The sequence below is a fragment of the Panthera leo genome, chromosome A1 (genome assembly GCF_018350215.1).
Source record: "Panthera leo isolate Ple1 chromosome A1, P.leo_Ple1_pat1.1, whole genome shotgun sequence".
Taxonomy (NCBI): domain Eukaryota; kingdom Metazoa; phylum Chordata; class Mammalia; order Carnivora; family Felidae; genus Panthera; species Panthera leo.
Window position 1 is genome coordinate 11,451,388 of NC_056679.1, and position 25,830 is coordinate 11,477,217.

Here is a 25,830-nt window from a genome sequence, read left to right on the forward strand (position 1 = left end):
AGTGTAGATTTAAGTGTAGATTTATGCTGTTTTACTTCTTCTGTTCCAGGATCCCACTTTCGTGTAATCATCATTTCTCCCGAGTCTCCTCTCGTCTTTAACAGTTCCCCAGTCTTCTCTTGGTTATTTTTTTTTTTTTTATGTTTATTTACTTTTGACAGAGAGACAGAGCATGAGTGGGGGAGGGGTAGAGAGAGGGGGAGACACAGAATCCGAAACAGGCTCCAGGCTCCGAGCTGTCAGCACAGAGCCCGACACAGGGCTCGAGCTCCATGGATTGCGAGATCATGACCTGAGCCAAAGTCAGACGGTCAACCGACTGAGCCACCAGGTGCCCCTCCCCAGTCTTCTCCCTTTTTTTCCAATCTTGACTCTCTTGAATAGACTGATCATGTTGTAGCATTTTCCTCAACTTGGGTTTGTCTGATGTTTTCTCATGATTGGAATAAGGTTATACATATCTGGCAAAAGTGCCACAGAAACAGTGTTGTGTCTGTCCGCCTCCCCATCAAGGGTTTAATGATGCTGATACTGCTTGTTACTGGGAGCGGCAGCCTTGAGGTCTGCAACCTTAACCTTAAAGGAGATTCCTTGAGACTATGTAAGTCCAATTTCACCTCAAACTTTTCACCAATTAATTTTAGCATCTATCAGCTGATTTTGTTTGCAGGAGTTTTTACTGTAGTGTTTGCCTAATGATTTCCTTTTTTTTCTTTCTTCTTTCATTCTCCATTTATTGGAGCTCTACCATAAGGAAGAGCTGCCCCTTTTCCCCAAATTTACTTTCTTATTTGATTTATATCAGTATGGACGAATGAATATGTATTTTAGTCTGTGGGTTACAATTCAATACCTGCATTATTTTGTTGTTCAGATTGTTTCAGTTTGGGCCACTAGGAGTTTTTTCAGGTTGACTCCTGTAATTTTGCGAGCACCTCTTTTCGGCATTACAAGATGTTCCAGGTTCATCTTATATGTTCCTTGCCCCAATCAAGTTGGACCAACTACTTCTCAAAGAAACCCTGGATCACTTTTTTCTTTCTTTCTTTTTTCTTTTTCTTTCTTTCTTTTTTTTTTTTTTTTTTTTTTTTGAGAAAACTGTTTATAGCCATGACCTAATGGCTAGATACACTCATTACTGCACAGGCATCATTGCTTCTAGGCCGTATCAGACAGAAGGCGCCAGGAAGTATGTGTGTATATTCTATTGTGGATTTCCCCCTCTGTGGTTGGGCTTGTTTGTTGGTGGGATAGGTGAAGCGTGTGTGAAACACTGTGGTTCTAAGAATCAGCTGCACAAAGACATACCAAGGGAAGCATCACTTTTCATTCCTTCCACCCCAGTGCTGTTTCTCCCCTGCTTTCTACCCACGTCCTGCCTCTGTAGTTTCTGCTTTATCCTTCCTGTATTTGTTCTCCACAAGTGGACAGATACATGTACAATCTCTTATATCAGCTTCTTTCTTATATGAAGAGTAACAAACTTTAATTTTTGTGCGTGTGCGTGCTTTTTTCACTTAACAGTATCAATTCATAGCAAGCTATCTCATTCTTTATTTCTTTTTAATTCCTAGATATTCTATTTTTAGTGCAATTGTAAATGGGATTTTCTTAATTTCTCTTTCTGCTACTTAGTTATTAGTAAATAGAAACACTATAGATTTCTGTGCATTATCCTGAAATGTGTATCCTGAATGTGTGTATCCTGAAACTTGAATGAATTCATGGATCAGTTCTAGTAGTTTTTTTGATGGAGTCCTTATGGTTTTCTATATAGTGTCATGTCATCTGCAAAGAGTGAAAGTTTAATTTCTTTCTTACCAATTTGGTTCCCTTTTCGTGTTTTTCTTTTTTGTCTAATTGCTGCAGCTAGGATATCTAGTACTGTGTTGAATAAAAATGGTGAGAGTGGACATCTTTGTCTTGTTCCTGATTTTAGGGGGAAAGCTCTCAGTTTTTTACCACTGAGTATGATGTTGGCTGTGGGTTTTTCATATGTTCCCTCTAACCCTGCTTTGTTGAGGATTCTCATCATGAACGGATGTTGTACTTTGTCAGATCCTTTTTCTGCTTCTGTTGAGATGATCATATGATTTTTTATCCTTTCTTTTCTTGATGTAATGTATTGTGGTGATTAATTTGCAAATATTGAACCACTCTTGTATCCTGGGAATGAAACCCCTTTGATTGTGGTGAATGTTTTTTTTAATGTATTGTTGGATTCAGTTTCCTAATGTTTTGTTGAGGATTTGCTCATCGGGCATATTGGCGTGTAGTTTGTTTTCAAGTGTCTATCTGGTTTTGATATCAGGATAATGCTGTACTCATAGAGTGTATTTGGGAGTCTTCCTTCCTCTTCTGTTTTTTGAACTAGTTTGAGAAGAATAGGTATTCACTGTTACTTAAATGTTCACCTGTGAATTCACCTGTGAAGCCATCTGGTCCTGGGCTTTTGTTTATTGGGAATTGTTTGATTACTGATTCATTTTCATTGCTAGTAATCAGTCTGTTCAAATTTTCTGTTTCTTCCTGATTCACTTTTGGGAGGTTACATGTTTCTAAGAATTTATGCATTTCTTCTAGATTGTCCAAGTTGTTGGCATATACTTTTTCATAATGTGATCTTTGTATTTTTATTATTTCTCCTCCTTCATTTGTGATTTTGTTTGAGCCCTCTTTTTCTTGAGGAGTCTGGCTTTGGTCTGGTTTACCAATTTTGTTTATCTTTTCAAAGATCTAGCTTCTGGTTTCATTGATCTTTTTTTTTTTTTTTTTTTTTTTGTCTCATTTATTTCTGCTCTAATCTTTATAATTTCTTTCCTTCTACTAGCTTTGGATTTTGTTTGTTCTTTTTCTGTTTCCTTTGGGTGTAAGTTTAGGTTGTTTATTAGGGATTTTTCTTATTTCTTGAAGTAGGCCTGTATTGCTATAAACTTCCCTGTTCCCTGTTAGAACAGCTTTTGCTTCTTCCCAAAGATCTTGGACCGTTTGTTTACAGAGCACTTCCTCATTCTTTTGTACAGCTGCATAGTACAAAATTGTATGAATGTGCCAGTGTTTGTCCCTACCGCTCTCCTGTGCTTCAGTGAGTAACCTTGTACAGAGTGTTTTCATGAATCTTGTTCATATATATCTCACTATTATTGGAAGTACATCTTCAGAATTGAGTACTAAAAGTGGGGTTGCTGGGTGGAAAGGTAAGTGTGTGTCATTTTGCTGGATTCTACCAGTTTTTTTCTCCAGAGGGTTGCACAAATTTGTATTCCCACCAGCAATGTATGAGTATACCTGCTTCCCCATGGCCTAAGTAACAGAATATGTTGTCATATTAACACTGAAATTTTAACACCATAAACAGCAGGTTATTTTGGAAATTCTGAGCTTTCTCTAAACTTATTTTGGTCTGTTTTACTATTAGCATACCAAAACAAATAGGCATATTAGAACTTCCTTGAATTTTTTAAAATTTATCTCACATATGTAATGAAGTGGAATTTTTTGTTTTGTTTTGTTTCATCTTAGGTTTTGCTCCTTTGGTCTATTTGTCAGATGAATGCCATAATTTATTGGCAATCAAAGTCTGGACCGATCTTAATGAAGACATTGTTAAACCTCATACATTAATTGCTGCTAGCAACCTCCAGTGGCGACCAGAATCTAAATCAGGAATTCCTACTTTATTTGCTGGAGATTTTTCCAGGTTTTCTGCCAGTCCAAAGGAGGGCCATTTTCAAGAGACATTCCACAAAATGAAAAATACTATTGAGGTAAAATTACTTTGGGCATTACCACGCGTTTTGGTATTTTCTTATTTTGATGGTCAAACATCAAGGAAATGGTGGCTTCTATGAAAATTGGATAGTCAGGAAATAATGTGAGATGAGGGTTCCTCAAAGATGAATTGCTCAGGAGCCTGAGGAGATGGGGGGGACAACAGCTGGGAGAAAGTGACTTGAAGGGTATTGAGTGAGGAGAAATCCTGAGGAGGATGTTCAGAGCTACAGGTCATGTGGGCAACAAGAATGAGTTACCCATGGTTCATAGCAGTATCATTAGTTAATAACTGGCAGATTCCAAATTCATGTTTTAAACTCCCTATCTAGTATTTTACAGTTTATGTCTGTCCTTGATTTGAAATAATCTCAAATAGGAGAATACTGAAATTATTTTCCCTGGGTAATGTATACATTTTATGCTTAAATTTATACATATAGCAAGTAATAATTATTAGCTACAGTTTTAGAGTGCTTGCTGTATGTCAGGCCTTGTTCATAGCCTGTCGCATTCAATTCTTCCACCAATCCTATGAGGTGGGGAACTGCTTTTCCATTTTATTGATGAAAAACAGCGAGATTAAGTCACACAGCCAAGTTGTTAGAAGCAAGATTCATACTTAAGCTCTCTGAGTGCACAGCCCCAACTTTTTTTTTTTTTTTTTTTTTAGAGAGTGAGATGAAGGGAGGGAGGGAGGGGCGGAGCGAGAAGGAGACACACAATCCTTAGCAGGCTCTAGGCTCTGAGCTATCAGCACGGAGCCCGAGACGGGGCTCAAACTCACAAACCACAAGATATGACCTGAACTGAAGTCAGATGCTTAACTGACTGCGCCACCCAAGTGCCCCTGCATAGCCCCACGTATTAACCACTGTGCAATGCTGCCTCCCAATAAAATTTTGGATTTTAAAAATTGCTAACTAGTAAAGAATCTTCAAGATAAGGCTGTTAGTTTGATATCTGAAATGTGTGTTGTTCAAAATATATATATAAATAAAATTATATTTTAAAAGCATCAGAGTAGCCAGCTGTATCAAGGAAGTTTGTGTAATATTTTACCTAAAGACTCAATATATATTATAGTGAAGAATAACACCCTGATTGATCTGGTTTCTAAATTGGGGGTGGAGTGGGAATTATATTCACCATTTGGCCTCCATACAGATGAAAAACATCCCAGAATTTCTCCCAGGTTTTATTCAAGGATTGTTCAGAGACAACTGTTATTTACATAGCATTTTTAACTTTTACAAAATACTCTCATGAATTAGGTTAAATTATATAAAATTGCTGGTATTCGACCAGTTGTAACTTCTGAAACAACAGTTTTATGTGGCTTAACCTATACATTGTTTCCGTTCTTAGAACAGACGTGAGGCAGTTGTCTCATTTTACTACTAACCCAGGGCATACTCTATAGATGTTAGGTGATTTACAGCTATTAGGTAGGAAATAGAGCTGGAACTTGAGCCCCCGTCTTCCAGCTCCTAATCCAGTACCGTGGAATACCTTGTAATTAAACTGGCTGGTTGGCAAGATCTCTCCCGTCTCTTTCCTTCCCTGACATACACACACTCCCTCCCTCCCTCCAACATGTTGGCTTTGCATTTTTACACTGGTATATTGTTTGACAGTTGCTCTCAAATTTTGGGTGTGTCATTCTTTTTTTCTGGTCTGAATCTTTTATTTCTAATTTTAAAGGTAACATTTTCTGAAAACATGAAAATGTGTATTTTCATTTTACAAAACAGCTTTTCCAATTTATTTTCTTAGAATATTGATACGTTTTGCAATGATGCAGAAAACAAACTTGTGCATATACTTAATGCCAACAGTCCCAAGGTGTCCACCCCAACGAAAGACTATACTTCAGAGCCACACACCGTTCAAACCGTCCTTGGCCTAGGAAGTAAACTTTCGGTAAGTTAATTGAAGGAATTTTATGAGTATTATGTACGCAGTCAATACTATATTCTGGTGTGCATGTGGTAAACTTGGTGAAATGGAATTAAACTTGACCAGAAAGTGTAGTTTATTGTTCAGTGGCTCCTGTAAGTATAGGTTATCTGGAAATTATATCTTGCTTATCAAAGCCAGAATGGAACCTTCTTTGGGGTCACATTTGACAAACAGGTGCTTTCGTTTTTAGCATTGCAAGTGCATGTGATAGAAAATAGTGTTTTGCCTCTGTTTTGCCTCTGTCCTTTTGCTAGAAGGACTATTCTATACAGTTAGGAGTGTTTCTAAGCTCAGCCTAACTCTTTAAATCACCGTACACGCAAATTAAGCTGTAAGGTCTGTAATACTGACTGATGACTAAATCTCAAGTAGCTAACAGTTGCTTAGTGTATCTGTATTAACTCATTTAATCTTTACCACAACCCATGGGATGAAAATTATCTCTGTTTTGCAAATGAGGAAACTATGGTCTAGAGAGGTTGAACAGTTGCCTAAAGTCACAAAACTAGAAAAGTTAAGTGTTAGAACCCAGGCAGTCTGTGCTCTTAAAATGGTTTAAAAATGCTCATCTTTGTTTAAGCTGTTAATGAAAAAAGAAAAGATTCAAGAGTCAGTTAAATCCCCCTGCCTCCCTTTTTGTCTTTTATTACAATTAGTCTTCATTCTTTTTTCTTTTTGTGTCATTTTTGTATCCTTGTATGCAAAACTGTTTCCTTCTGGAATGAGAACAATAATGTAAATGTCTCTTGAAATCATCTGACCTATGAGTCACGATGGGCGTGAGAATGTATGTGGTATTTGTGTGCTTAAATATTTCTAACGAAAAGCTGATTTGATGATGTTTTACATATTAGTGCCTCATTATCTAGGCTGCATTTTGTCTTTTTATCAGATGTCTTCTCCCAATAGTGAGATGAATTACCAGAGTCCTTTATCACTTTGTAAGCCGAAAACAAAGTCTGTGCCCACACCTGGATCAGCCCAAATGACTTCAAAGTCTTGTTATAAAGGGGAGAGAGAGCTGGATGACCCGAAAACCTGCAAGAAGAGAAAAGCCTTGGATTTTTTGAGTAGACTGCCTTTACCTCCACCTGTGAGTCCCATTTGTACATTTGTTTCTCCAGCTGCACAGAAGGCATTTCAGCCACCACGGAGTTGTGGCACCAAATACGAAACACCTATGAAGAAAAGAGAGTTGAATTCCCCTCAGAGGACTCCGCTGAAATTTAATGACACTTCCCTTGTGGAAAGTGATTCAATAGCTGACGAAGAACTTGCAATGATCAACACTCAAGCCCTTTTGTCTGGTTCGGCAGGAGAAGATCAACTTCTGTCTCCCAATGACTCCCCTAGGACTGCTCCCACGAGCTCAAAAGATTATGTCAGGCCGAAAAGGTATCCTCCTGCCTCTGGGATACGAGACTGCGAGAACCCCCAGGCCAGCACCGAAGGATGGGAGCCTGACGTGCAGGACACAGATACAGTAAAAAGGTCATCTGTGAGACTGCAAAGGCGACAACAGCAAACATGACGATAAGTCACTGACTCAGCCTCTCCAGTTTGTAAAAAATACAGCTTCAAACGGCACATCAGTGTTCGCATAATGAGAAAAATAGTCTCTAATTTCCCTGGGTGCCTGTCTATCACAGGAATGCTCTTTGCCTGCCTCTGGGCTTTGATTTGTTACTGATCTTAAAATTGACTGGGTCTTTATTAACTAATCAAGAAAAAAAATCTCCCTTAAATCTTTGTGACTGAATTTGATCACTGGACTTGACCAAGTATTATTTTACAAAGTAACTTTTTCCTTAAGTTGTGTCCTTAATTAAATGAAACTAGGTTCGTAAGTACAGTTATTTTGACTTCTGTAATTCTTTTTAGTTTAGTTCCTATCTTAGATGGTTTGGTTTAGTTTTGTTTCTCGGAGATAGCCCACTGTGACCCAGTTTTCCCTAACAAACGTGTTGATTCTCTTCTACTTCTATCCTAATTAAACGTCAGGAAGAGAAAGATACAACAGTGGTGTTTTCTAAGTCGGCATAACTACAAGAAAAACAGAAACCCCAATGTAATTCCTTTTTATGATTCCACTGTGATCTCTGAAATTATTTTAATTAAAAATTCAAGTACTTTAAATCAGATTTCATAGTGTTAATGTTTTTGTAACAAAATGATCATCTGCAACTTCAGAGAAAACTGTTCTTTCAAATTGGCAGATTCTACCCACTTTATTTTTAGCCCTGTCACAGGACTCAGCAGTACTTCCTTTAAACCTGGTTTTCTCTAACCACCAAGGCAGACAGTAATAGTTCAATATAAGAGGATATTCTCGTTTGTGACTTTCTTACGCTTAATGGAGAAAAGAGAATGCACTTCCAACCAGGAGCCGATAGCATGGAAAAGCTCTGAAATCAGGTCTTTTACTATGCCTTAAGTTTATATAAAATATCCTGTTTTCAAATCTAATTAGAAACGCATTTCAAAGCCAAGGATAAATCTTTTAAAAAGCAATTTTTTCTTTCATAACTGTGATCCATGATTTTTGGCTCCTCTAAAAATTAACGTAACAATAATCCATTCTGCAGTTCTTTTTAACTCAAGTGTTCTGCCAGTCTTGTTAATACATGATTTAAATTTTGTTCGTAAAACAATTTGGTCTTCCCATCCTAATCATTTTCCAAGTGATCCACTCTAGAACAGGGAATAAAACTGGAGTCTCAGATGAACAAAAAAGAATTAGAAGAATCTAACCTGAACTGCTACTACGTCCTCTATTCCTCCTTACCATTTAGACCACACATTATAGAGAGATCTCATGCACACACTCCTTTTTTACACATTGTAAAAAATATAGGAAGCTATATAAGCAAAATATGAAGCTTAAGTATATGCAGATATTGTCCCCTAAGAAGTGACAATGATTACAAAGTCAAGAATGTACACCATAGGATTAGGGATAATGGTAAAAGCAGTTTGTGTTACTCAGCAATTACTTAACGAGACCCTATCTTGTACGTAAAGCACTATGCCGGCTCTGTGAACGATACAAACGTTAATCATACAAAACTACAGGTTAAAGTTGAGTGTTCAAAAAATTACATAAATCAGGAAACTTGGGAACTGAGAGAAAAAATAAATCACTTCTAGCTGGGACAAAGTTGGCAGCATTTAATCAATTATGTTTATGCTTCCAAACCAAGTATTTCAGGAGTCATCCAGGGGAAAAAAGAGACAAATAGGGAAATTACTCTCCTGAGCTCTTTAAAAGCTCTGGATCTAAACCTGGGGCCATATCAGAGTGGTTACTCAGACAAGGTGAATAAAAAGCCATAAGATGTCAATAGTGGCAGATATTAAAATGCTAAAGTAATAGCCTTTCCAATGTATGCAGATCAAATAATTTATATAAGCATGTAAAATGCAAGGTTGCTTTTGTCTTTATGTCTCCTATTTACTAAAGAAGACTGGTAAATAAGTTTATGATATAGAAAAACTGGTTCTTAATAGGGTAGAATTCTATGGAATTTAGGCAATTAATTTTTTTATATCATTAAAGCAGTCTAGATTCAATGACAAATTCATATAAAGCAATACCATAGATAATTTTTAATAACCATAAAAGCACCATTATATAGGACACTTAAAATAATATTTCACAGAACATTATAAAGAAGCTGTTGGCCAACAAGAAATAAAGCATACATCCTACGTGATCTTATCTATCATGGTCTCACACCAAATTAATTTGATTCTAACCTGTGGAGACTTGATTTGGAATCATAAATTCAGTATTGGTTTAAGAGGGACATCCCAGAGTTGTGGTAGAACTTTATTGTCTTAAATAATGCCACATAAAACGCCAAGAATGCTCATCTTGCAATGAGCATGACTTTTACGTATCCCTATATGATTTATATCTTGGGATGCTTAATTCTTGTGCTCCCAAACATTTGGGCAGCCAACTGATTATGCACATGTCTAAAAACTGCTTAATTTTCTCCTCTTAAAAACTGGTGTTTTATAAAGTCAGGCTTCTTTAATTTCCACTATTGGCACAACAGCCAAAAAGTTCATCAGGTTTAATCCTATTCGATACAGTGGTAGTTAAAACACAAGATGTGACTTTAAATAATGACACTGGTTTTCCTCAGTAGCTTTTAGAGCTATCAAGAAGAATCCAAAAGACTTTTTAACAATGACACATCACGAGAATAAAGGGATAATTTCCCAAAGAGTCTACTTTGAAGGACGATATTCCCTTAGATGTATGCTCTCTAGCATATGCATTTTAGAGGAAAACCACTCTCATCGTGACAGCCACACATCTCACATTTTTTGGATATACGGCTTATCAAAGTAGCAATGGCACTAACATTTTCCTGTCTCCCACTTCTCCCCCACCTTTCCAACCTTCCTGATGGAGATGGGTTTTCTGGAAAAATAGATTACTTCAGAGGAAGTGGTACTGAAGCTTCTGTATATTGAACTTATGTGACTGGGTACGTTTTCAGGGTTCCGTTTCCAATTGGTTCCCTAGAGAAAGTGACTTTGTTTAATCAAATCAGAATTCCAGCATCAGACCATGCATAGAGGATCACTTTTAACAAGTGCTTGTTGAAAATGAATATAATGACTTCTGAAAAACTTTCAGGTCTGACTATTTACACGGGAATTAGAGCTCTGGCTAAAACTGAACAAAGAATAAATACCAAAAGTTGCGGTAAAAACTGATTTAGGAAAATTGTGAATGCCTGTACGATAGGCCTCTAATATCCATGGTGACAGCCGCCTCTTCTGTTAAAGGAGCTCTCGTTTGTGAAGCCCCCATGAGCCCTCCGGGTGGGAAACTCCGTGCAGGGATTCCAGTATCCTGCGCCGTCGGAAGGTGATGGGTTATTCCTGTCCTGGTTTCTGTTCATTCTGCTTGGCTTTTCCGCATGAAGCACACTGTGAAAGGTAACATCGTGTTCATACCGTTCCTTCATCCGGTGTATTTTTTCTCTTGGGACTCCATGAATGTTCCTTCTACATGGGAAAAAATGCAAACATGTACTTAAGGCAGTATATTCAAAAGGAGTTACAAGTCCTGCGTCATTATATAGATATGCACTCCCTAGTCTCAGGATTTAACTCTCACTAAAGCATAACATCTCTTTAAGGAGTTATCTTTCAGGCTCCACTCCTGTTTTTTTGTGCTGCTCTAAGGCTAAACAACTAGAGTTTCGGAAATGCTTTGTTTTTGGAACTCTCAATTTCATGCTTCAAGGTATAAAAGAACACCATGAGATCTACTTATTATATTTTTGCCTGTTAATCATGCATATATCTATAATCCATTTATGTCAGTCCAAGACACTTCTAGATGCTAATTAAAATAATCTTAAATTCAAGCGGGCCTCAGAATCAACTGGGGATATAGTTCGAAATGCAATTACCAGAGATTCCCACTGTGGCATGGGGCCCATGAACTAGGATTTTAACAATCACCTCAGGCAACTGTGATGGGCGTGGGCCACAGACCGATTTTGGAAGCACTATCTCCTTGTAACTATAGGATAAATCAGTCTTATTCCTAAAAAGTAAATTCTGATCTCACTGGTTTCTTTAAATCATTGACATCATCAAATAACACAGATAGTAAATATCAGAACCCATGCACTCAATCAACAAGTTAGTATTATTTGGACATTTATTGCTTTATAAATTAGAAGCAGCATCTAGACCCTAAGTGAACCACAGACTGTTGAACGTTTAAAGATCTTTATTGAGCCTCAATGCAAAAACGCCACTGACATGTGCAATCCCATGCAGAGAAAAGTGCTTTCAAACGTTCATTAATGAAGAAGCATTTTAGCAGAAAGTTAAATGTGTCCTTTAAAAGGACCAAGTCCAAGCCAAAGTGTAGCGTTTAGCGGTATATTAGAAAACTGACCCAAAACTAAAGTCTTCACATTAATAAATCCAAAGTGATCAATTTCCAAGAATTACCATTTCTGGCCTGAAAACTACCATGTCCATTTCCAGCCTGAAAAGATTCTTTTGTTCGGTCTGAAATACCTGAAAACAGCAGGATACATAATGAGGAACTAGAAAAACAAAGAAGTACCTTGCTAACTCTTGAACGTTGAATTTCCAGCGAGTGTCAGGTTCTCGGAATATAACTTCATAGTTATTTTCAAGTGCCTGATTTTTCAAAAGTACATAAAACATTGAAGACATGGTACGTATGTTTGGGAATGTTTATGCTGCCATTTAACATTTACTACAAATCTTTTCTAAGATTCCTTTTGTTTTACCAGTAATCCAAGGCCTTAGTTTATCTTACAAGTACCGTTGGTTCATTTCCATACTTAGCCACTCTCAGATTATATTATGGTTCCCAATGATAAGTTTTGGTCAATTTTATCTACTATGTAGGAAAATGATAAAGGTTCTTTGGGGACATTTTTAAAAATAGATAGCTGAACTAAGTTTTAAATATCCTGCCCACATGTATGAGAAATGAATTCAGTGGCTTCTCAAAGTCCCTTATCGGATTATCACCGAGTTTTCTTCTGCCAAATGCCTTGTCCCATTCCTCATGCCTCAGTTAGAAAGTGAGGGTGCCCTAGGAACAGAGCTTATGAAATAAAAATGATTTCCCAACACTCTTTACAAACTCTTCCCGCCAAGAAGGGGCTTTCCCCACTATGCAATACAGTCCGGCCCAAAGCACCACGCCCCGTGATCCTTGGGTTTACAGTTTGCATATAAACATCCAAATAATCTTTGCATTCATAAACTGGCTACTCCTTTCTCATCTCAAAATCTGAACTCTGTTGTCACTATCGTTTATTGTGTTACAAAATACAGAATGAAAACAGCTAAGTAAAAAGATTTCCTCTTCATTCTTGAGATTGAGATGGACCCTTCTCATTAGAAAAGGATTCAGATATCCTAGATGGAAAATACCTAATTTCTGGATCTTAGTAATAGCTGTGGGTGGCTTAAAAAGATTGCACATTCCAGATAATAAAAAATAAGATGTCTTTCCTTAAGCCACTCTCCCACTACTCTTGGTTTTGAGTTGTGCCTTAATTAACTTGACTACTCATGTCCCCTTTCATTTCTCTGCCAAGTGGACTCTCGGTCCATGAACTGAAGTAACGACAAAAGTGATGTTCATTCCTTCCTACATTCACCCAAAGTCCCACAGGCTGGGCCTAAATAAACCAGATGAATGTACAGTTAGAGAAAAGCACACCTGCGTGTAAGCTCTTTTGCCCCCGGATTAAAAAGAAGCCATGAATAGATGCCACGAGCCCAGTTTCTTAGAGATACTCACTTTACTGTTAGACAAGTGGGGATTATGTATGACAAAATTAGACTACTCATCTGTCGTCTTCTTGCCCTGTGTGTTTCAGGATCTTTTCTCCTATCTATATGCCCAATAGGGAATGAAAACTTATGACCAGAAAAGGTGAAATATGTCTGAAAACAGATCATAATTTAAAATACAAACATAGTTTTATTCCTCTTACTTTTCTATTCTGACAGTAGAGAGCTGAGTTATCTTTGTTTGTGTATTTATATTTGTATTCTAGTATCTTAGTAGGGTTACAGTGTTAACCCTAAATATGTTTTAAACCCCCCCCCCAAAAAAAAAAAAAGGGTCACCCCAGAACTCTCATGTGGCAACACTAAACAGTACTGAAATCCCTGCCTGCCAAAGACCGTGTCCTATCAATATAACCTACAACTCGGCTAGCAGCACTGCCCACCCCAATATTTCTCTGCAAGCTTCAGACGGTGCCCCTGTGTATAGATGTCTCTTCTTTGGAAAGCAAGACAGAAAATCAAGACAGAAAAACCATCAAGAATTCAGACCAATGAGTGTTTACAAATGTACCCTGAGGGGATATTAGCACCTTAGCAAGTTTCAGCCACTGAACAAGAGAGAAACACTAAAATAAAACCTGTTTACCTGCTCTCTGAGAGAACTACTATTAATAAAGATGAGATCATGGCAGATCGGAAAAAGAGGAAAGAACAAATGGTTCAATTTTCTCACAAAATTTCCGGAACTGAAAAATCAGAATGATGCTGTTTCCTACCATGACTGCATAGGGCTTCATTTCCCAGGCGTGGAGGTTGGTATTATCAATAATAATGGGGGATATGCCATTCCTCATTGCTTTTCTGGCTGCAACACAATGTTATATAACAGTGAGCAACATGCAACAATCAGAAGGGCGAGCGTACTCCATATTTTGTTATTTTTATTACAGGATGTCCTCATTACACAACTTTAGTGCCATCTATTTCAGAACCCATTATCAATAATTTTCCTTTTCCTGGAATCTAGGGAGGTTATGCTCTGGCATTCTGTTTGGGGGGAAAAATGGCAGAACTTTTATTACACTCCTTCCATAAAACTTATTCTATGTGCACAATAGGGTTTCCCGGGAATTTGGAAAGGAATTTGTCACCTCTTTTCTGGTTCCATTCATGTGCTTCCTCCAGGAAGTCAGGATTGAACTCATAGGCACCGTCTTCCCTGAAGAAAAAATCATCCGTGCTGAAAATCAGAGCCCTGGGAAAGTCGTGTTGCAATTGTCTAGAAAGTGGGGAAATAAGAGATTACTTTATGACTAGGCACAGTCATTCTAGAAATTATTACCCTCCATCTCTAACATTCAGTGGTTTATAATTATGAGTCCACCAGGTTGTGTGTTGTTGAAATTCAGCGTAATAAGAGAGATGCTTGCTATTCATAGGAGGCGGGAGAAAACCGAGAGGCGGCTGTGTGTGCAGCACAACTCCTAAAACTCAGAAGTGTGGCCACCACATTGACTTCTGCTGCACCAAATGATTCTAGACACAACTCTGGAGGTTAAGGAGAAGGCATGATGACCACAGTGGTGTACCAGTGCCCCCCACAGACCTGCCCTCGCGTGCCATGCCCCAGTGCCACAGCCCTCCCTTCCCTGAAAGGCTCTCCCCTGTCCTGGGTCCCATCTCCCTGGGGCTCTGTTCTCTGTGAGGACGCATCTGAGAAACTAGTTCTTGCTGAGGTATGATATAGACAAAAGTGATGTATGTGTGTGTGTGTGTGTGTGTGTGTGTGTGCGCACCACCCCTATTAAGGTAACATTTACATTTCACAGTGACCTAAACCAAATGAAAAACAGCACACCAGGAGAAGGAAAGAGGTAGACCCAGCATTCCCCATGCTTTCTTAAATCTCTATCACACTTCTCTAAATATGAAAATATCACAGAAAAAAGGGAAAACCATCGTGGAGTGTCCCCTTTAAAACAAAAAAAAAGCATACTAAATTCTGCACAAAATCGAAGAGATGTTTCCACTTGAAATCCTTATTCAGACAATTTGGTGGTGGAGGCGGGGGGGTGCATATTATGGTAGGTAGTAACTGGGTAAATCTCTGAGCCTCCTCTCTCCTCATCTGCACAAATCAAGGATGATTTCACCTATCTTGCTAGGTTATGACACTGAGCTAATAATGTGCAGAAACAGCAGATGCGTCACCTGACACAATGAGTGTTGGTTTCTTCCCTTTTTCCCTGCAGCACCAAAACAAATTTAACAGGCAAACAGAACATATGACAAAATGGATACACTCAGAACAAAGAAAGAGAAAAAAAAAGAATAAAAAAGGAGAAAGGTTGGAGGAAAAAAGATTGGAGAATGACAAGAACAGGAAATGCAAAGAGAAAAGTCGAGCCGTGTAACTGTGTGTGTTTCTTCTCCACGAGAAGAGTTATCTTTAATCAGGAAAGAACAGAATGAGCATAAGGCACCGGAGCCCAGATCATAAATAAGGTCCCGGGTTGTTCTGAAAAGCTCGGGTTCAATTCTTGACTCTACGATATCCAGTCATGTCACCTATCTCTCTAAACTGTTTTCCCGACTGAAAACCACAGATAATAGTCACTACTTATGAAACAGGAGTTTCTAGTAAGGCTCAAATGAGATATGAGAAAACATTTTGCAAATGGTAAGGCACTTTTACAAATGTAAGATGTATAATTATTTTACCAATAATTATAACACAGGAGATCAACTTTACCAACCCAAACTGTTTATATGCCACAGTAATAAAATGCATTGGAATGCATATGTAATCTCGAAATTACTGCGAGTGAATTAGTATTGCAGTGAATGGAAGAGATGAAAAAACCAAAATAAAGCAAATGCCTCAATTTTCAAGAATGAGTGAACACATTCCAGAAACAGTAAATAAACATTTCCGTCAGAATTCTTCAGAAGGCTTGATCACATTTAAAAAGAAAGCAGCACAGGGGCTCCTGGGTGGGGCTCAGTCGGTTGAGCTTCCCGCTCTTGACTTCCACTCGGGTCCTGATCTCACGGTTCATGACGAGCCCTGCATGGGGATCTGCGCTGACAGCATGCAGCCTGCTTGGGATTCTCTCTCTCTCTGCCCCTCTCCAGCCTCTCTCAAAAATAAATAAATAAACTTTAAAAAAAAAGGCAGCATAGGTAGCTGATGGGCTGAGTTGGTAAACAGGGATATTCATTGGACGCCATGTTACATTTTGATTTAAATAGGAATCTGATGGTCTCTTGAGAGCCTTGTGGAAAAACGTAGACAAGAAGTTATAATGTTTTTTAATACCCAGAGGATATTAGATAACTCTCCAACTCATTAAACATTTATTGAGCATTTAATATATGCCAAGTACTGGGTGAAGTGTTAAGGTATGATAATAAAATAAAATAGCTGCTTTCAAGGAATTCACAGCCTAGCCAAGGGGCCAGCTGACCTACAGATGAAGCACAAGAGAAGTCGGGAGCGGGAACAAGATCTGACAGGGAAGCATGAAGGAGATGATATTTGACTTGGATCTTGAGACATGAGAAAATGCTGTCGCTTGGGGAACAGGTTAAAAGCACAAGGGGTAAGGGGCGCCTGGGTGGCTCAGTCGGTTAAATGTCCGACTTCCACTCAGGTCATGATCTCGCAGTTTGTGAGTTCGAGCCCACATCGGGCTCTGTGCTGACAGCTCGGAGCCTGGAGCCTGCTTCGGATTCTGTGTCTCCCCCTCTCTCTGCCCCTCTCCCACTTGCACTCTGTCTCTCTCTGTCTCTCCCTCAAAAATAAACACTAAAAAGCACAAGAGGTAAGAGGAGGAAGCTAATGCTTTAGGGCTTGTTACGAGAAAGGAGCTCTAGGGATAAACAAGAATGAAAACACTAAGGATTAAAAGTGGCAAATCCTATTTGAAGCATTTCTCCACTCTGAATGCTACACAATTTAAAGAGAAATTTGGCAAGCTGGAATATGTCCGCAGAAAAGTGACCAGGTATCAGATGAGCAAAGATCATCAAAAGAATGTGCAGTGTTTAAACTGGGGGCAGGGTGTAGATGGGGGGGGGGGGGGGGGTGTAGATTTGTATGATCTTCCTGAATAGTCATTCCTTCAGAAACTTGTTTATCTTCACCTGAGTGTTAAATTAGCACCGGCAGGTACAGTAGCATCTGGAACCTGCAGGAAAATGAACACTCTCCTAGCTAAACAAAGAACTGATTAAGTAGACAAATCTTGAGATTCCCAAACTTAGGTGGAAGCAATAAATACCATTCCATCAGCTTCAGCAGTGATCAGGACAATGCATCAGCTCTAGCTTTCTGTATGGTGGTCAGGAGCCTCATGCATTGGGGAAATTGAGAGAATGAAAACAAAAGAAAAGGAAAAAAATAGAAAGACAATTACTTCCACAGAACCTTCAACTCCACAGCTCAAAGTCCCCCCTCAAATTCACTTAAAATGAAAACTATGAGAGAAACTCAGGTACTAATCTTGATTTCACAACTTCTCACTCTTCTGTGTAATTCTTTCTTTAATCATAAACACCCATGGAAACATATTCAGGTGTCTATTAGTCACTCACTCACTGACAAAGTCCAATATTACTATGTAATTTTGAGTTGGACCCCAACTTTCATATGTAAATTTTCCAACATGCAAAAGTAGACAGAATACAATCATTCCCCCAGTACCCATGACCCAGGGTCAACAATTATCATAGCCAATCTCATTTCATTTGCTTCATACTTCATTTCACCAAATGTCCCATCAGTCCTCCTATTTCCCTGACTGTCTCCTAAATGCATCCCTAGGACTGATTTGTTTGAAGCAAGAGCCAAACAAGATCCACACATTGTATCTGGATGCCAAATCCCTCACATCTCCCTATTCCATCACTTTTCTCTCTCCTTTTTATTTTCACCTGAATTATTCCCCACAATCCCTCATATTTAGAAGATGTTCAAACCTTTAGAAATGAGTTGAAAGAATAATTCAATGAACACTGCTTACCCTTCATCTACAGTCACCAGTTGTTAACATTTTGCCTCATTTATTTCTCACATATGAATTTTTGATGAACCATTTGAAAATTAAGTTGCAGGCATGACACTTTCTTCCTAAATTCTTTGTCAAGTATCTCCTATGGAACATTGTCCTACATAACTACAATAACATTATCACATCTAGAAAATGGACACTAATTTATAATAGCTAATGTCAATTGAATTTTTAAATTTAAAAATTTAAAATTTCCCTGATGGTCCCAATAATATCTTTCATAGGGTCACGTACTGCATTTGGTTATTATGTTTGTGTCATTTAATCTAGAACTGTCCTTGTGACTTCTTTGGTTTCCCTTTTTGAAGAGTCCAGATCAGTTGGCTTAAGTACACCCCACATTCTATGTTATTTTGATGATTTCCTCACGATTAGATCCAGGTTACACACTTTTAGAAGGAAACTACAGAGGTAACGTTTGTGTACTTCTTTTTGCACGTAATAACAGTTTGTACCGTCGTGTTCAATTTGGTCAGTGGCTTCTAAAAGGGGGTGTCAGCCAGATCTCTCCACCCTAAAGAAACATGGTTTCTCTTGCAATGTATGTAATGGCAGGACAGGGATGGTGGGAGTGGGCGTGAAGCTGTCAGACCCCAGGTAAGGAGCCTGTTGCCCACCAGCCTTTTGCCCAGTGATCTTCACATTCGTTGCTGACCACGCCTGAACCAAGTATTACATCAGGAACTGCAGAATGTTGATTTTTCTCATTATGTAATTTCTTCTATATTTCCTTTGTGGCATTGTCTTGTAAAGAGGAACTTTCTCTCCCCTTTTAGTAATCTTTAACATCCTTATTCTTTATGATGTTCAAATTGTCCCATATTTGGCCACGAGGTATCCCTTCAAGTTGGCCCCTGTGTCTTATATATGCCCCTTTGTCTATACAACCTTAAAAATACCGCTTTTCCTTTCTAATTAGCAAAGACATACATATTCACTGCAGAATATTTTTAAACAGAAAACTGCAAAAAAGGGGAGGTTTCTATGTTCCCCCATCTAAAAATAATTATTAACATTTTGACCTTCTTTCCAGGAAATAGATAGAAAGATGGGTAGCTGGGTGAGTAGATGAGTCGGTAGGTAGATAGGTGATAGAATTTTGTATCTGATGTTTTGTACATAAAAATAGAAACATAATATAGAGCATACCAAATTTTCACCAAATTTACTTCCAAAGCTATTATTTCCCAACTCATGAAATACAGTTCTATGACATTATTTTTAATGACTATGACACAAATATTGATATGGATATACCATAATTTACTTCACTAATGCCCTACAGTTAGGCATTTATTTTGCCCCCAACTTCTTTGATTATCAGCAAGATTATTTTACATTTTCTAATTATTTAGAGGTACTCTTTTATGAACTGCATTTTCATGTCCTTAGTTAATAAATGTTATCTGTTTCTTACTGAATATGTAATCTTTTTAATTTTGTTTATGATAAACTCTGACATAAAAGTCTGAATTTTTAGAAATTTTTCTAGGCACATGTATCCATCTTTTATTTTCTACTTTCTGCTTTTGATGATACATTTACATCAATCTTTCCCACTCCAAGTTTATATAAATATTCATCTTTGTTCTATTACATTTTATTCCCCAGTTCATCTAAAATTTTATTTTGGTATCATGTATTGGTTAAGCATCTAACTAGATTTTTTTTTCCACGTGGAAAACCAGTCATCCCAAATCCATTAACGGAATAATTTGCCAATTCCCCACTGTTTTGAAATACTTTCTTTATATACTAAGTGATAACAAATAATGAGGCCTGTTATTGGACTTTCTATTTTTTCCACTAAGGTTGATGTGTAAATTCTTCATTGTCTTCTTTTCCAGTATCTTTTTTTATTATATTCAGTAGTTGTGAATTTTTCCTCTATACGATTTATATTTTTATCTTCTCATTTTGTTGCAGAGACATTTCTGAACACTACCACATAAAAGGACTTTCTTATGCAAGCTCTACACCTAACATGGGGCTCAAACCGACCCAAGCAGCAAGAGTCACATGCTCTACTGAGCCAGCCAGGTGCCCCAAAGATCTCCGTTTGTAGATGTCTTTGATTCTTCTCATGGTGGGCTAAAATTGGTTGTTCCAATAAATTTTCTTTTCTTTTCAAGAGTGCTGAGTACTAAACAAGGAGCTTGACGTGTATCATCTCTCCTTAACCTTTATAACAGTCTTAGGAACTAAATAATATTTTCTCTAGTTTTTAGATAAAGAAACTAAGTGTTCAAGATGTTAAATAACTGGTCCAGGTTTACACAGCTTGGATGCTGTGCTGCCTAAATTTTACCTCAGGTCTACACAGAGTTCAGATACCTGGGTGTCAGATACTTTGCCAGCTCTTGTGGATCTAAGAAAGACCTTCTATTGTCTTTACACATCAGCAGTTTGGCTTGATGAGAATTACTGGATTACAGTCCTTTCCCACAGATGTTTATAGTTCACCTATGTTTTAGTTAGAAATGAGTTTAACTGGGGCAGCTGGGTGGCTCAATTGTTTGAGCGTCCGACTTCGGCTCAGGTCACGACCTCACGGCAGGTCTGAGTTGGAGGCCTGCGTCAGGCTCTGTGCTACCAGGGTCTGGAGCCTGCTTCAGATTCTTGTCTCCCTCTGTCTGCCCCTCCCCTGCTCGCTCGCTTGCTCTCTCTCTCTCTCTCTCTCTCAAAAATAAACAAACAAGCAAACATTAAAAAAAAGAAAGTGGCACGCTGCCACACCCAACAAAAAGTAACTAAGGAAATTCAGGTAGTTAATTAACAGCTTTTGCAACAGTCTTACCAGGTTATGTCTAAGTACTGGGTTTATATTTTTATCATTTTTGTTCAGGTCATCAGCTCAGAAATATGTGCTATTATACCTGTAATCGTTGCTTTGGTTATATTTATTATGGTTTTATTTATATTTATTCTCACGTTTGTCTTCTATATTACCCTTTGATTTTCTGTATTGTGATTCTATTCACCTCCATCTCTAACAGACTTTAAAAATCCAACATTTTCTTTGGATACTTTTTAAAAAGTAGATCTCATTTAGCTCGTTTTTAATTTTTTTCTGCTTCCTTGCCAACTCCCTTCATGTCTCATACCTATTATTATTTTTGTATCTCACACCATGGAGAGAAATTTTCAAGAAAAAACAAACTTTAAATATATAGAAAAGGAAAAAATAATAATCTAACAAGTATCTGTATACATACCATCTGGAGCTGATAATTGTTAACATTTTCTTATATTTGTTTTGTTGGCTTAAAATTCAGCTAACCTCCCTGCCCTTAACTCTGGCATTCCCAAACACCTTTACTCTATTTCTCTTTTCTCTTTTCCAGAGAACTTATCACCTCCTAACATAATATCCAGTTTCCCTATACTTTACATCTGCTTCCCTACCTGTGGCATACAAGGTCCATGAGGGCACAATCTTTGTTTTGTTTTCAGTAATTATTCTCAGGTACCTAGGAGACTGCCCGAAATATAGTAGGCACTCAATAAATATTTGTTGAACGAGTAAATGAAGGGAAAGTGTATTTTTTATATCTATTCATGTTTATATACAGACTTAATCCATTCCTTTTAACTGCTATGTAGTTATCAGCAAACGTAGCTAACATTTTACTGTGTTCCAACACTATTCTCGTGGCTTTACATTTCTCCTATAATGCTCAAATAGACCTGTGGGATAAGTCCTGTATTGTTAGTAACCCCTATGCTACAGATGAAGCAACTGAGACCAGTGAGTGGATACAAAATCAATGTACAGAAATTGGTTGTGTTTCAGGGCACCTGGGTGGCTCAATCGGTTAAGTGTCCCACTCTTTATTTCGGTTCAGGTCATGATCTCAGGGGTCCTGAGATTAAACCCCATGTTGGCTCCACCCTGGGCCTGGAGACTGGAGCCTGGTTAAGATTCTCTCTCCCTTTCCCTCTTCCCCTCCCGACTTGCACATGCACTCTCTCTCAAATAAAAGAAGTAAATAAATAAATAAATAAATAAATAAATAAATAAATAAATAAATAAATAACATTGGTTGTTTCTATATAGTAATAACAAAACATCTGAAAAAGAAATAAAGAAAACAATCCTGTTCACAATAGTGTTACAAACAATAAAATATTCGGGAGTAAATTTAACCAAGAAGGTTAAAGATCTAACAATAAAAGACATAAAACATGGCATCAAAAACATAAAACATGGGTGGGGGGAGTTAAAAAAAAATGTAATGCTTTTATTTCATTTTTTTTAATTCCAAGATTTTATTTAAATTCAAGTTTGTTAACATATAGTGTGGTATTGGTTTCAGGAGTGGAATTTAGTGATTCATCACTTATATACCACACCCAGTGCTCATCCAAAAAAGTGCCTTCCTTAATGCCCATCACCTATGTAGCCCATCCCCCCACCCAACTTTCCTCCAGCAACCCTCAGTTTGTTCTCTTAAGAGTCTCTTAAGGTTTGCCTCCCTCTCTGTTTTTATCTTATTTTATTTTTCCTTCCCTTCCCCTATGTTCATCTGTTTTGTTTCTTAAATTCCATATATGAATGAAATCATATGGTATTTATCTTTCTCTGACTGACTTATTTTGCTTAGCATAATACACTCTAGTTCCATCCACATCATTGCAAATGGCAAGATTTAATCTTTTTTGATGGCTGAGTAATATTCCATTGTGTGTGTGTGTGTGTGTGTGTGTGTGTGTGTGTGTACACACACACACACACACACACACACACAGACACACACCCCACTTCGTCTTTATCCATTCATCAGTCGATGGACATTTGGATCTTTCCCCTTTTTTTTTTTTTGAGAGAGAGGGGGTGGTGAGTGCCTGCATGCAAGCAGAGGAGGGGCAGAGAGAGAGGGAGAGAAAGAATCTTAAGCAGGCTCCATGCCCAGCACACAATCCCAAGAGCATGAGATCATGATCTGAGCCAAAATCAAGAGTTGGACATTTAACTGACTAAGCCACCCAGGCACCCCTGGGCTTTTTACGTAATTTGGCTATTGTTGATAGTGCTGCTATAAACATTGTATTTGCCCTCAGTATTTTTGTATCCTTTCAATAAATACCTAGTAGTGTAGTTGATGGGTTGTAGATTAGCTCTATCTTTAACTTTCTAAGGAAACTCCAGGCTGTTTTCCAAGTGGCTGTACCAGTTTGCATTCCCACCAACAGTGTAAGAGGGTTCCCTTTCTGTGCATCCTCGCCAACATCTGTTGTTACGTAAGTTGTTAATTTAGCCATTCTGACAGGTGCAAGGTGATATCTCATTGTAGTTTTGATATTATTTCCCTGATGGTGAGTAATGATGAGCATTTTTTCATGTGTCGGTCAGCCATTTGTATGTCTTCTTTGGAGAAATGTCTGTTTCTGTTTTCTGACCATTTCTTAGCTGGCTTATTTATTTTTGGGGTGTTGAGTTTGATAAATTCTTTATAGATTTTAGGTATTAGCCCTTTATCGGATATGTCATTTGCAAATATCATCTCCATTCTGTGTAGGTTTCCTTTTAGTTTGGTTGATTGTTTCCTTCACTGTACAGAAGATTTTTATCTTGATGTAGTCCCAATAGTTCATTTTGCTTTTGTTTCCCCTGCCTCCAGAGACATATCTGGTAAGAAGTTGCTAAAGGTCAAAGAGTTGCTGCCTGTGTTCTCCTCTAGGATTTTGATGGCTTCCTGTCTTACATTGAGGTCTTTCACCCATTTTGAGTTTATTTTTGTATATGGTATAAGTGGTCCAGTTTCCTTTTTCTGCATGTCACTGTCCAGTTTTCCCAACACCATTTGCTGAAGAGACTGTCTTTTTTCCATTGTATATTCTTTCCTCCTTTGTCAAAGATGAGTTGACCATATACTTGTTCTATTTCTGGGTTCTCTATTTTGTTCCATTGGTATGTGTCTGTTTTTATGCCGGTACCATACTGTCTTGATGATTACAGCTTTGTAATACAGCTGAATTGTGAATTGTGTCCAGAATTGTGATGCCTCCCGCTTTGCTTGGCTTTTTCAACATTACTTTGGCTCATCAGTGTCTTTTCTGGTTTCATACAAATTTTAGAATTGTTTGTGCTAGCTCTGTGAAAAATCCTGGTGTTGACAGGGATTGCAAGATTTCTACACAGATTGCTTTGGATAGTATAGACATTTGAACAATATGTGTTCTTCCAATCCATGAACATGCAATGTTTTTCCATTTCTTTGTGTCTTCAATTTCTTTCATAGGTGTTCTATAGTTTTCAGAGTACAGATCTTTTGCCGCTTTTGTTAGGTTTATTCCTAGGTATCTTATGGTTTTTGGTGCAATTGTAAATGGGCTTGATTCCTTGATTTCTCTTTCTGCTGCTTCGTCAATGGTGTATAGAAATGCAACAGATTTCTGTACATTGATTTTATATCCTGTGACTTCACTGAATTCATGTATCAGTTCTAGCAATTTTTTGATGGAGTCTTTCAGGTTTTCCATGTAGAGTATCCTGTCATCTGCAAAGAGGGGAAGTTTGACTTCTTCCTTGCCTATTTGGATGCCTTTTCTTTTTGTTGTCTGGTTGCTGAGGCTGGGACTTCCAACACTATGTTGAACAATAGTGGTGAGAGTGGACATTCCTGTTGTGTTCATGACCTTAGGGGAAAGTTCTCTGTTTTTCCCCATGGAGGATGATATTAGCTGTGGGTCTTTTCTATATGGCTATTATGATGTTGAGGTATGTTCCTTCTTATCCCTACCTTTTTGAATGTTTTTATCAAGAAAGTGCTGTATTTTGTCAAATGCTTTTTATGTATCTATTGAGGGAATCATATAGTTCTTATCCTTTCTTTAATTAATGTGGTGTATCACATTGATTGATTTGCAGATTTTGAACCACCCCTGCATCCCAGGAATAAATCCCACTTGATTGTGGTGAATAATCCTTTTAATGTATTGTTGGATTTGATTCGCTAGTATCTTGTTGAGAATTTTTGCATCCATATTCATCAGGGATATGGGTCTGCAGTTCTTTTTTTGAGGTCTTTGGTTTTAGAATCGAGGTAATACTGGCTTCATAGAATGAGTTTGGAAGTATTCTTTCCATTTTGTTTTTTTTGAACAGTTTCAAAAAAATAGGTATTAACTCTTCTCTAAATGTTTGGTATAATTCCCTTGGGAAGCCATCTGGCCCTGGACTTATTTGTTGGGAGATTTTTGATTACTGATCCAATTTCTTTACTGGCTATGGGTCTGCTCAAATTTTCTATTTTTTCCTGTTGCAGTTTTGGTAGTTTATATGTTTCTCAGAATTTATCCATTTCTTCCAGACTGCCCAATTTGTTGGCATATAATTGTTCATAGTATTCTCTTATAATTGTTTGTATTTCTGTGGTGTTGGTTGTGATCTCTCCTCTTTCATTCGTGATTTTGTTTATTTGGGTCTTTTTTCTTCCCTGTTTGATAAGTCTGGCTAGGAGTTTATCAGTAAAGTCCAAAGCCAGCAGAAGAAGGGAAATAATAAAGATTAGAGCAGAAATAAATGACATAGAATAAAATAGAAAAAGTAGTGTTTTTAGAATGTGTTAGAACTTAAGTGATTATCATCTGAAAAATAAATCCATATATATATATAGACCTATATATATAGGTCTACATATAAGAACCCCATCATAACCACAAATAAAAAACCTACAATAGAAACATAAAAAAATGAAGAGAAAGG

At 37.7% G+C, this 25,830-nt stretch overlaps 3 protein-coding genes across 5 annotated transcripts in view; 1 reads left to right on the forward strand and 2 right to left on the reverse strand.

Moving 5' to 3' along the window:
* The window catches only part of BRCA2 (BRCA2 DNA repair associated), a 59,664-nt gene extending 52,038 nt beyond the window's left edge, over positions 1–7,626 (forward strand). Inside the window, exons 25-27 of the mRNA XM_042948615.1 lie at positions 3,523–3,767; positions 5,548–5,694; positions 6,626–7,626. Coding sequence (XP_042804549.1) covers positions 3,523–3,767; positions 5,548–5,694; positions 6,626–7,264 — 1,031 coding nt within the window. The 3' untranslated portion in view covers positions 7,265–7,626. The remainder of the gene's footprint in view (positions 1–3,522; positions 3,768–5,547; positions 5,695–6,625) is intronic.
* An 89-nt stretch (positions 7,627–7,715) lies between these two features.
* The window catches only part of N4BP2L1 (NEDD4 binding protein 2 like 1), a 33,946-nt gene continuing 15,831 nt past the window's right edge, over positions 7,716–25,830 (reverse strand). The window contains exons 2-5 of one of the 3 annotated variants that reach the window (XM_042949561.1): positions 14,202–14,329; positions 13,827–13,915; positions 11,840–11,916; positions 7,716–10,758 (exon numbers count right to left, since the gene is read on the reverse strand). In XM_042949561.1, coding sequence (XP_042805495.1) covers positions 10,500–10,758; positions 11,840–11,916; positions 13,827–13,915; positions 14,202–14,329 — 553 coding nt within the window. In that variant the 3' untranslated portion in view covers positions 7,716–10,499. Of the gene's footprint in view, positions 10,759–11,721; positions 11,791–11,839; positions 11,917–13,826; positions 13,916–14,201; positions 14,330–25,830 lie in introns of all 3 variants that reach the window. The other 2 variants (XM_042949646.1, XM_042949738.1) reach the window with 2 other exon arrangements.
* Positions 14,258–25,830, reverse strand: part of LOC122225967 (NEDD4-binding protein 2-like 2) — a 106,088-nt gene continuing 94,515 nt past the window's right edge. The window contains exon 11 of the transcript XR_006205462.1: positions 14,258–14,329. The gene's annotated coding sequence lies outside the window, so the exon portion shown is untranslated. The remainder of the gene's footprint in view (positions 14,330–25,830) is intronic.